At 50.7% G+C, this 10,814-nt stretch overlaps 1 protein-coding gene across 4 annotated transcripts; it reads right to left on the reverse strand.

Moving 5' to 3' along the window:
- ZNF771 (zinc finger protein 771) lies at positions 1–9,543 on the reverse strand. Of its 4 annotated transcripts, none has more exons than XM_045461726.1 (3): positions 9,196–9,543; positions 8,384–8,546; positions 1–1,060 (listed from the first exon to the last, which is right to left on the reverse strand). In XM_045461726.1, exons 2-3 carry the CDS (start codon positions 8,522–8,524, stop codon positions 248–250), a joined length of 954 nt encoding a protein of 317 aa, XP_045317682.1. In that variant the 5' UTR covers positions 8,525–8,546; positions 9,196–9,543; the 3' UTR covers positions 1–247. The 4 variants fall into 4 exon arrangements, with proteins under 4 accessions (XP_045317682.1, XP_045317680.1, XP_045317679.1 ...); XM_045461724.1 differs by having other exon boundaries at positions 8,384–8,533; positions 9,196–9,325; XM_045461723.1 differs by lacking the exon at positions 9,196–9,543 and adding an exon at positions 8,897–9,157.
- Positions 9,544–10,814: the final 1,271 nt, after the last annotated feature.

The raw sequence follows: 10,814 nt of genomic DNA on the forward strand, positions 1-10,814 counted from the left end.
TGAGGATTTAATACTTTATTCACTAACACGGGCCAAGGGGTTGTAGTGAGAGGGAGTGGGCACTACTTCCTGGGATCGCAGTAGGGCGTTCTCCCGGCCTCCCAGTTCCAAGGCAGTCAGGCCTGCTGTCCCACCCCTTTCCCAGTGGGGCGGGGAGATCCAGGGTAATGCAGCCCCAGGTAGGGGTCCCAGCGTGTCCCTGCCCCCAGCCGGACGCTAGCAGCCCCACAGGGACGAGAAGGGCGGCTCAGCTGCCCTCGCACTCTGGGCAGCGCTCGGTGGCAGTGGCGGCCGTGGCGCCAGGGGGTAGCTTGAAGTCCCGGCCGCAACCAGCGCAGATATAGAGACGACGCCGCATGTGCGCGCGACGGTGACGGATGAAGTGCGAGCTGAGGCGGAAGCGCCGGCCGCATTCGGCGCACGGGTAGGGCCGCTCCCCTGTGTGCGTGCGCGCATGCTCCGCCAGGTTGGAGCGGTGGCCGAAGCGGCGGCCGCAGACGGCGCACCGGTGCGGCTTCTCGCCGGTGTGCACGCGTCGGTGCTTGGCCAGAGCCGAACTCTGAGCGAAGCGCGTGCCGCAGTCGGCGCAGGCGTACGGCCTCTCGCCCGTGTGCGTGCGTCGGTGGCGCGCCAGGCACGAGCTGCCGCCGAAGGCGCGTCCGCAGTCCGGGCACGCGTACGGCTTCTCGCCCGTGTGCACGCGCAGGTGCTGTGCGTAGTTGGAGCTCTGCGCGAAGCGGCGTCCGCAGTGCGCGCATGCGTACGGCTTCTCGCCGGTGTGGCGCCGCCGATGCTGCCTCAGGTTCGAGGCGGCCGAGAAGCGCTTGTCGCACTCGGGGCACTCGTAGGGCCGCTCGCCCGTGTGCGTGCGGCCGTGTTTGGTCAGTGCCGACTTCTGTGAGAAGCGCCGGCCGCACTCGGTGCACGCGAAGGGCCGCTCGCCCGTGTGCGTGCGTGCGTGCTTCGCCAGCGTGGAGCGGCGCGCGAAGGCGCGGCCGCAGTCCGGGCACGCGTGTGGGCGCGCCGGGTCGGCCGACGGCGCTGGCGCCTCGCTCGGGACCTGCGGGGAGAAGGGGAGGGGGAGACGTCAGCCCTGACTGCGGGCGGCGGGAGCCGGAGACCCGGGTCTCCGCAAGCCGCAGCCTTTCAGTTCCCCGTTGTAAAACTGAAAAAGCAACGGTGCCCGCCTCGGGACGGTTGTGCGCTTTAAATGAGACAGTATGTCAACGCACGTATCACAAGGCCTAGTGATACTCAAGCTCTTTGTTATTAATTCGACAAATATTTATTGAGTGCGCAAGATATGCCGGACTATGTTTAGGCACTGGGGATTCAACATTAAAAAGTCCCGCTACAGGGAGAATAGATAAGACGTTGCTGGCATTGGGGCAGGGAGGGGGAGGCTTCATTTAAATAGGATTGTTAAGAAACCTTACTGATAAAACGTGAGCAGAGGGACCTAAAGAAGGTGAGAGAACAGGCTACACAAGGAAGCAAGGCCCTGCAGGGCGTCTGCCTGTTGAGTTCCAAGAAGGGCAAGAAAAAGTGCCTAGGGCAGAATGCTTGAGGGGGAGAGTGATGAATGGGATGGTCTTGCTGGGACTCAGCTTAGGGTCAAGTAGTATGAATGAGATGGGGAACCAAAAGAGGAGATGTCAGATGATTGGGAGCAGGGACCTGAACAGATCAGACTCAGGTTGCTGGGGTTGAGAATAGAAGCAAGGAAGGGAGAGGGCAGAAGCAGGAGCCCAGAGAGGACGCCACTATACTGCAGCCGTCTCTGAAGACGGTGGCTCACGCCCAGGTGACAGGTGGAAAGTGGAAGTGGCTTGCTTCTGGGTATATCGTGTAGTTGAAGACCACAGATTTGACAATAGATTGGCTCTGAGGTATAATGAAAGAGAGGGGTCAAAATGACTCCGCCCAGATTTTGAGTTTGGCCACTGCAAAAGTGGGGTGGCCATCTACAGAGATGAGGGCGGTAGGAGCAAGGCGGTAGGTGAAATCTGTTCTGGAGCATATCTGCGGTTCTCCTTGACACATCTGGAGCTCAAGAAAGAAGCCTATGCTTGGAGATGTTAATTGGGAAGCCGGCAGCCTTTGGCCGGTTTTTAGAGCTGAGTCTGGATGAGATCACCCCAGGAATGGGGAGAGAGAACCTGGGGCAGCAAGGTGATCAGCTAGCAAAGAAAGCTGAATGGGAGCAGTCAGTGAGGCAGGAGAGCCAGGAAGGCATGGTATGGTGTCTTAGAAGCCAGGCCAGGACCAAGTCCAGGCTCTTTAATAAACTTTTCAGAGCAAGCACCTATCATTTTTTAAGTTGTGAAGGCAAGGCCTGAAATGGAAAGTTTTGAAAATGAGCCAGTTTCATGAGGTCTGAGCCTCCAGAGATAAAATCAGAAGAAATGCTTTGTAAGAGGCAGGTGAAGAGAAAACTTTTTACTAACAGCGGAGTGAAGGGGAATACTGGGGGCACATTACTCCCTCCTTAGAAAAGAGAATGTGGGGCACCTGGGTGGCTCAGTCGGTTAAGCGTCCGACTTCGGGTCAGGTCATGATCTCGCGGCTTGTGAGTTTGAGCCCCGCGTCGGGCCCTGTGGTGACAGCTCGGAGCCTGGAGCCTGCTTCAGATTCTGTGTCTCCCTCTCTCTGTGCCCCTCCCCTGCTCATGCTCTGTCTCTGTCTCAAAAATAAGTAAAACATTAAAAAAAATTAAAAAAGAAAAAGAAAAGAGAATGCTCACCCCAGCAGAAGTGGTATTGAGCACCTACCATGAACCAAACAGGCACATTAATTCATGACCAAATGAAATACCTGGCACATATTAAGGACAAGAAAGTGTTAGCTGCTCCCCATATTCAATCTCCACAAAGTAGTTACTACAGAATATTCTCACTTTATAGATAAAGAAACTCTCTTAAAAGGGTGAGTGACAAGAACAGTGAGGCTCTTTTCTTTCTGAAGTGCAAGGATAGCAACTTCAGGTCCTTCAATATCCTTTGTAAATAGTCAGTGGCTTTTCTGTAACCAACTCAGAAACTGGAAAACAAGGCAGTTTGGGAAATTAATGATCAGCCATGGGAATTCTGGTTTAAACGTACATATAATGATAACAGTGATAACGATACAGTTAAGGCTCTGACAGTGCTACTTTCTGTACATTATTGTATTAAATCTTCCTGTCATCCCCTTGAATTGGGTGTTATCTTTTGATAGTTGAGAAAACAGAGGCTCATTGAGATCAGATTCACAAAGCCAGAGGGAGTCAGGACTGACTCTAGAGCACTCGCCCTTAACCAGTAGGCTACATTGCTTCCCTGTACTAGAACAGCCAAGACGTGACAGAGGCTGGACTCCAAGCCTCTGGTGCTCTCCAAGAGGGATTCGAGGTTAAAATACAACTTGATACTTTAAATCAAGAAACTCCGCACAGCAGATTTGGCACAGTCTGAATTCAAGGTCATACTTTCCAGTCTTGCCCTGGTTTTGACATCTGTTGTGTTTGTTTAAACATGTCGGCCATTGTGGAGAGAATTTTTCTCATTATATTTACATTTTGGGGGCCCATTTTTTCTTTGGCACCCTTCTATAAGATGACTGACCAGCCTGAGGGCTTTCTTATGCTGGGCTCACTGACTCAGGTGAAAGGAAATCTTCACATGAGTAACCTTAGTATCGCCAGCTTAAGGACTCAGGGCCCCAGAAAGCATTTTTTTTCTTTTCTTTTTTTTTTAAGTAATCTCTACATCCAACGGGGGCCTCAAACTCATGACCCTGAGATCAAGAGTCACATGCTGTACTGACAGAGCCAGCCAGGAGCCCTCCAGGAAGAATCTTGGTAAGACAGGTAGGGTCTAGCTCATTAAGACCCCAAGCAAGTCACTTCCTTCCCCTGCCTCAGTGTCCCAAGGAAGGCGGGATAGGCTAGGTGAGATAAAAATTTCCCAACCTGAGGCATGCACACCCCGTACATGCAAGAGTCCTCTAGGTGGTATGTAGGGAAACTATCTTATAACCATTGTGTATTTATTTTCATGGACATTAGAAAAACAGTAGATCACATGAAATCCACAATTCCGTCAGCATTATTGTTTAGATGAAGGCAGATTTATTTAACAAAATGATGTGAATCTATCGGAAGAAAAGAGTACATAAATGAGCACAACAGGTGAGCAACACACAGGTCACTGAGGCTTGGCCAGTACCAGACTAGGGGATCGTTAAAGGTCCTTCCATGCCTTTAATTCTGCAACTAGTAGGCTTAGACATTAGAATGGCATTTGCACTCTAACAAGAGGGTACTATGAGGAGACAACTATAATAATATGAAAATCCAGGTAGCTGAAGTTTGTGATTTTTGTCTTCCTGCTTACGTATTTTTTTTTTTAACTTTTAAAATGTTTATTTATTTTTTGAGAGAGAGACAGACAGACAGAGTGTGAGCAGGGGAGGGGCAGAGAAAGAGAGGGAGACGCAGAACCCGAAGCAGGCTCCAGGCTCCGAGAACCCGATGCGGGGCTCGAACCCACAAGCCGCGAGATCATGACCTGAGCCGAGGTCAGATGCTTAACTGACGGAGCCACCAGGCGCCCCCTTGCTTAAGTATTTTTTTTAATCACTTTTTAAAATTCATATTCTCCTCAGCCTTTACTTTCCTAATTAACAACAACAACAACAACTACCATTCACTGAGTGTTCACTATGTGTCAGGAACTGTGCTAAGTGCTTTTCATCCATGTTCTCATTTTAAACTCTCACAACCTTTTGGGTTAGGTATCATCTGCTCCGTTTCTGAGTAAGGAAATAAGACTCGGCAGTAAAGTGATTACCCGAGGCCACACGGCTAATCAATGGCAGAGCCAGGATTTGAACTGAAAGTCTGTCATCATCCAAAATACCTCTTCTCTGCCATGATGCCATTCTATCTCACTGACAAGTTTGAGATCATCTGCACAGCTTGTCTCCCTCCCCTGGACTCTTTTAGCAATAGAATCTCCCCTCTTTTTGGTACAAAGTATAAAATAAGACCCTATCCTCTTGCTCCTAGCTACAGGAACTGTGGTCTACAGATCAACATCAGCATCACTAGGAATTTGTTAGAAATGCAGAATCTTGGGGCCCCTGGGTGGCTCGGTGGTTAAGCGCCCGACTTTGGCTCAGGTCACGATCTTACATATCCTGAGTTTGAGCCCTGCGTCGGGCTCTGCTGACAGCTCAGAACCTGGAGCCTGCTTCGGATTCTGTGTCTCCCTTTCTGCCCCTCCCCCACTCATGCTCTGTCTCTTTCTCGAAAATAAAGAGTAAAAAAAAAAAAAAAAAATGATGGGGTGCCTGGGTGGCTCAGTCAGTTGGGTGTCTGACTTCAGCTCAGGTCATGATCTCACAGTTCCTGGGTTCGAGCCCCACATCAAGCTTTGGGCTGACAGCTCAGAGTCTGGAGCCTGCTTTGGATTCTGGGACCCCCTCTCTCTGCCCTTGGCCCGCTCTCACTCTGTCTCTGTCTCTCTCTCTCTCTCTCTCTCAAAAGTGAATAAACGTTAAAAAACAATATATTAAAAAAGAAAAGAACAAGAAAGAAGGAAATGCAGACTCTCAAGTTCCACCCCAGACCTGCAGAATCAAAATCTCCATTTTAACAAGATCACCAGGTGATTTGTATGCATGTTAAAGGTTAAGAAATCTGATCTAGAAGAGACAAGAGCAGCTCCCGAAGAAAACAGGTAGATAAGGTGAAGAGGGGTTTACAGGCTGAAAGACCATATGGGCAAAGTCTTAGAGATGAGAAAGGGTCAGGTGTGTTTGAAGTCAGGGCTTGGGATAGGAGCTGAGTGATTAGAGATAAGCCAGGACATGAGGTCAGATGGTGAGGAGCTCTGAATGCCAGGCTTAGGGAGCTGAGACTTTATCCTGAAGGAAACAGAAAACCACTCAAGGGTTTAAGCAAAGAGAGAGAGGATTGGATGTGCATAGAGCCCTCTGAGAAAATCTTTTCTATTCATTAAAGATAGATTGGATTTTGATGGGCAGTGACAGGATACTCCAGGCCCTGAGTGCAGCATAATTAAGGCCTATTTTGGACAATGACTGGCCATGAGCCTGGGTGATAGCTAAGAGTCACAGAATGTTAGCACTGGGAAGAGCTTTTGAGGTCACTATTTCATAGAAACTGAGACTCAGGGAGACCACACAGCAAGTTCATGAGCTATGCTGCGGGCATAGTTCGTGGGATGTCTGTGTGTCATCCTCAGTCCCAACCCCCGCCACCCCCCCAAATCCAGTAACCAGATGATACCTTTCAGGTGGGCAGTCAAGGATTTTAACTCTCATGACTCCTCTATACAGACGAGAAAGCCAAGGCAAAGCTGGTGACTGGCAGTTAGGATTGGAACCAATGCTTTTCACTGCTACATGATACCATTTAGAGTCTAGCCCTACATACCTTTGATGACTAGACATGCCCACTCCCCATATCCTCATCCTTACCTCCAGCCAGTCCAATCAGGATTCACAAATGTCCCCTTCTCTCCCTCTTTTCCCCATTGCTGTCAAAACCCTTAGACTAGGCTACCAGCCTTACCTGGCTTGGTACCTTCCCCACGGCAGCCAGTGTTTCTTCTAAAGAGAAAATCACTCATGTCCCTCCTCTGATTTGAGACTATGTCTAAATTTCTATGTTGGCTTCCAATGCCTTTTACACTTTGCCTCCACTTACTTCTCTGGCCTCGTCTCCTCTGAGCCTTTGCGTTTGCTATTTCCTTCTGGGAGGCCTTTCTCCACCTCCATTTACCAATCACCAAGTCTTGAAGGACCAAGTCATCTCCCTGAAGCCTTCCCCATTGCCTTGAGTTGTCTGCTCTCGGTCCTCTGCCTAGGCCTCCGTTGGCTTCTCTGTCCGCCCCCAGCCCCAGGTTTCAGCCCACAAAGTTCTTTGATAGAAAGGACTTGAAACATCTCCAAAAGGATTACCTAGTGTCCGGTCCTGAACCCCAGGGAGAAGAATGAATGTCAGCAGCATATACTTACGTCGTGTTTATTATGCACCACAGTTCTGACTCTTTACATGTATTAACTCACTTAGTCCCCACAACCTCAGGAAGTGAGTGCTGTTATGATCTCCCTTTTACAAATGAGGAAACTGAGCCACAAAGAGGTTAAGAAGCTTGCCCAAGGTCACACAGCTGGAAAGTGATAGAGTTGGAAGTCTACACCAAGCCCTGGAGTCTGGGGTCTTAAATTATAGGCCAAAGGTGGAGATGAGGGGATCCACAGAGCCAGAAGACACAGGCTGAACTAGGATGACAGGCCAAAGGAGGCCTGAGGAAAACGGAACTAAACAGTTATTTTGACTGGAAGCAGTTGCCAAAGCAGCCAGCCCCCGCCCCCTAAGGCCCACCACACCCACTAGGGGGCAGCAGAACTGTCTTTCCCAGAGAACTGGCCCCTAGCAGAACGAAATGAGAGGGAGCCTGGGCCCAGAAACCCCGCCCAACAGGAGCCCTCCAGTTGGACTCAGGGCTCCTCTGGCTTGGGGTGAGAGTTCTAGGGTTCTGGAAGCGGAAATATATACCTGGTGGCAGTTAGGATCTCCAGTGGGGAAATCTAACTCATACTGAGATCTCCTTAAAATTCCTTTCTTTAAACCTTCAAAACCCTCAGAGTAAAACCAGAGGTTCCCCCGCCCCAGGCTGCCAGCCACCCTACTCTCATCCATGCTACAGCCTGATTGAACTACTTCTCCCAGTGCCCCACCCACTCCCCTGGGCCACGTAAGGGGCCATTCCTTTTAAATCTCAGACCCCCACTGGCCTCAGCTAAGCCATCCCTTTCCTAACTTCGAGACCTTGGGCCAGTCACCAAACCGTCCAGTTTCCTGGGCCTCAGTTTCCTCACCTGTGAAATGGAACAAATCCTAACTACAGGACAGATTTGCGGTACTTAGAACAGTGTCTGGTGCATAGCAAATGCTACTAAGAGTCAGGTGTTCCTAATGCTGTTGCCTACCTAACCACCCCCTCCTCACCCCTAAGTGTGCATTAAGTTCCCAGCTCTGGACTTCCACACCTCCTGTGCCTGCACCCATCACACGGGATTGTAGCTGTGTGGTTACTTGTCAGTTTAATCCCGCTCGTCCTCGAGCTCCACGGGGAACCGGGGGAACCAAGGAGAGCATTCCCTGTCCAGCACCCAGCACAGAGCCTGGCAGAGCAAGTGTGACATCTGTATGATGGCAGCATGGGCAATAGAGCAGAAGGATGGGCCACCAACTTGAGATTCTAGGTCTAAGATGCAGAGAAAAGTTTAGGCTGGATTGATGGTTTGTCTGAGGGTGGCTGGACCCGACCAGACATAAGAGAAACCAGGCCCCCTGGTGTGGGACACGTACCTCCTTGTTGTCCATGGGGATCTTGAGTTTCACCACCTCATATTTCTCCTCACCCTCATCTTCCTCACCCTTCACCAGCAGCACCATCTCCTCTTGCATCTCTTCCTCTTCCTCCTCCTCTGTCTGCTGTTCACCAGGCATCTTGGTGTTCTGGGGTGAGGGGCTGGGTCAAAAGCTCAGGACTTGCACCCACTCCCACCCCGCCCCGTGGCCCTGACCCCAGCAAGTCGGTGAAGCCTGGGCTTCTCCCACTCTGCCCTGGTCTCTGGGTCTGCCCTCTTCCCTCCACCCAGCCCAGCCCAGCCCCACGCCCCAGGACCAGCTCCGAAGACACTCGTTCTCCCCACTCATCCCGGCATTCAAGGCCCTGTGCAGTACGAATCTCCAGCCCCAGCAAGTCGGCACCCTCCCCACGCTGAGTCACTCCCCCGCGTCTGGGCCAGAGGCCCTGAGCTCTAGGGCATGGTCTGGGGGCGGGATCGGGGCGGAGACCCCGGTGGGGTGCGCACTCACCAGCCGCAGATTCGGCGCTCGCACAGCCCCTGGCCAGGGCGCCGGGCGGTTGGGCACTCTGCGAGGCCGCGGCTCCGGGGGCGGGGTGGGGCGGGGCCTCGCAGACGGCCAGTCATTGGTCAGGTCACCTAACCCCGCCCACGAGGAGGAGGGGCCCAGAGGACCCAGGCGTCCGGCCAGAACTGCCCCGGGAGGGTGGCGAGCCCAGATCTGGCGCCCTCCGCTGTACCCCAACTCCCAGGAACCCCCGGCCACCCCATCCCGGCGTCCAAGGTCTTCGCAGTCCAGTTGTTACCTACCTTCAAGGATCGTCTCCTGTGGCCGCCTCGGAGATCTCCGCTGCGGCCAAGCGCGTCTGCTCCGCCCAAAATAGGCCACGTGCGCTCCCGCCCCGGCCTGGGCCTCTCGCTGGCGCCCCGCCTGGAGGGCGGACCCGGTTGCCTGCTCACCTCTTCCCTTCCCTCTTTTTTCCTCCTCTCCTATTTTTTCTCCTTTCCCGGCGTCGCCCTCCCAGTCTCCTGGTGTCTGGGATGTCTTGCCCCTTGAATATGTACTTCGCAAATCAACAGCCACCCAAGCTACCGCAGCCACTTAGGGTGTGGCGTGCCTACTATGCGCCAGCATTATGCTAAGTGTTTTACACACATGATCTTTGCTCTGCACAAAGGTGGGTCCATTTTACAGATCAGCTATCAGAACTTGAGGGAGATAAAACCGATTTGCGCAAGTTATACAGTAAGAATTCGCCAGCGTCCCTGACAAGTAATAGCCTAAGTGGGAAATTAGTAGTCCCACGGGTCAAACCCAGTCCACAGAAGTATCTTGTTTGACTCCCAGGGTGTTTTTACTTTTTTTAAAAAAATTAGTTTTAAAAAATACAGGTCTTTTACACATTTTAATTTGCCACATTTAAGAATTGAGATATTTTATGGGGGCACCTGGGTGGCTCAGTTGGTTAGGCCTCCGACTCTTGATCTCAGCTTCTCAAGGTCTCGATTCAAGCTCTCTGCTGGGTGTGAAGCCTACATACAAAAATAAATAAAAATTTTAAAAACTAAGATATTTTGTATGAAGAGCTGTATTTCCCACTTCTGAAAAAGATACTTAATTCTCCCATTCTACGAACGGGGGAACTAAGATTCAGAAAGGAAAGAAAAGAGAACTAACATTCAGTAATTGCTTATAATCCTTATGTCTCTTTATATATCAGTCCAGTGGGAATCAATAATAATGTCTCCCTCTGACAAACGAAAGAACAAAAGCTTAGAGAACTTAAATGATTTGCTCAAAGTCACATAGCTGGTAAGTACCAGATTCCAAAGCTCACGTCCTTTCGATTTCACCAAATTATCTTTCAGAAATGAAGTTACGTGGGGAGGCTGGTGGCAGAGCTAGGACTCAAACCTGAGTCTCAGTCTTCAGAGGCCAGGGCATAATTTGGAAGTTGGGATTACATCTGGTAAACTTTTGTTCTTCCTCAGAGAAAGTGTGCCTGGATACTCACACTCAAGATCACCAAGACCCACTTTGGTTGTGTTCATTCTCTTATCAAGTATTTCTTGGGCTCTATTACATGCCTGGCACCATTCTGGGTATTGGAGATGCAGTAGTGAACAAAACGGACAAAAATCTTGGCTGCTATGGAGCTTTTAAGAGTGTAAAAATGGTAAGCAAGTAAGTCAACAAGATAATTTCAGATAATGAAATAAATAGGGCAAGATGATGCAGTAGAGAGTGTGGCTGGGGTTGGGGGTTTCTTTCATGTGGATAGGGGGAGCATCTCTGAGGAAATAATACTTGAGATGAATCTTGAATGGGGAGAAAGGATTAGCCATTTGAAAATCTGGAGGGAAAGTGTTCTAGACAAAACTGCAGAGGCCTAAGGTGAGAATAAGCTTGGCATATCTGAGGAACAGAA

This window comes from Leopardus geoffroyi, chromosome E3 (assembly GCF_018350155.1).
Source record: "Leopardus geoffroyi isolate Oge1 chromosome E3, O.geoffroyi_Oge1_pat1.0, whole genome shotgun sequence".
In the NCBI taxonomy this organism is placed as follows: Eukaryota; Metazoa; Chordata; class Mammalia; order Carnivora; family Felidae; genus Leopardus; species Leopardus geoffroyi.

Bases quoted from the DNA above. Each gene is read 5' to 3' on its own strand.
- ZNF771 (XM_045461723.1), bottom strand. From the start codon at position 9,012: ATGACTGGCCGTCTGCGAGGCCCCGCCCCACCCCGCCCCCGGAGCCGC. The intron at 8,547-8,896 runs GTGAGTGCGCAC...CTTTTGACCCAG, and splicing joins GAGCGCCGAATCTGCGGCTG to CCCCTCACCCCAGAACACCA. The intron at 1,061-8,383 runs GTACGTGTCCCA...TTCTCCCCGCAG, and splicing joins TCCCCATGGACAACAAGGAG to GTCCCGAGCGAGGCGCCAGC.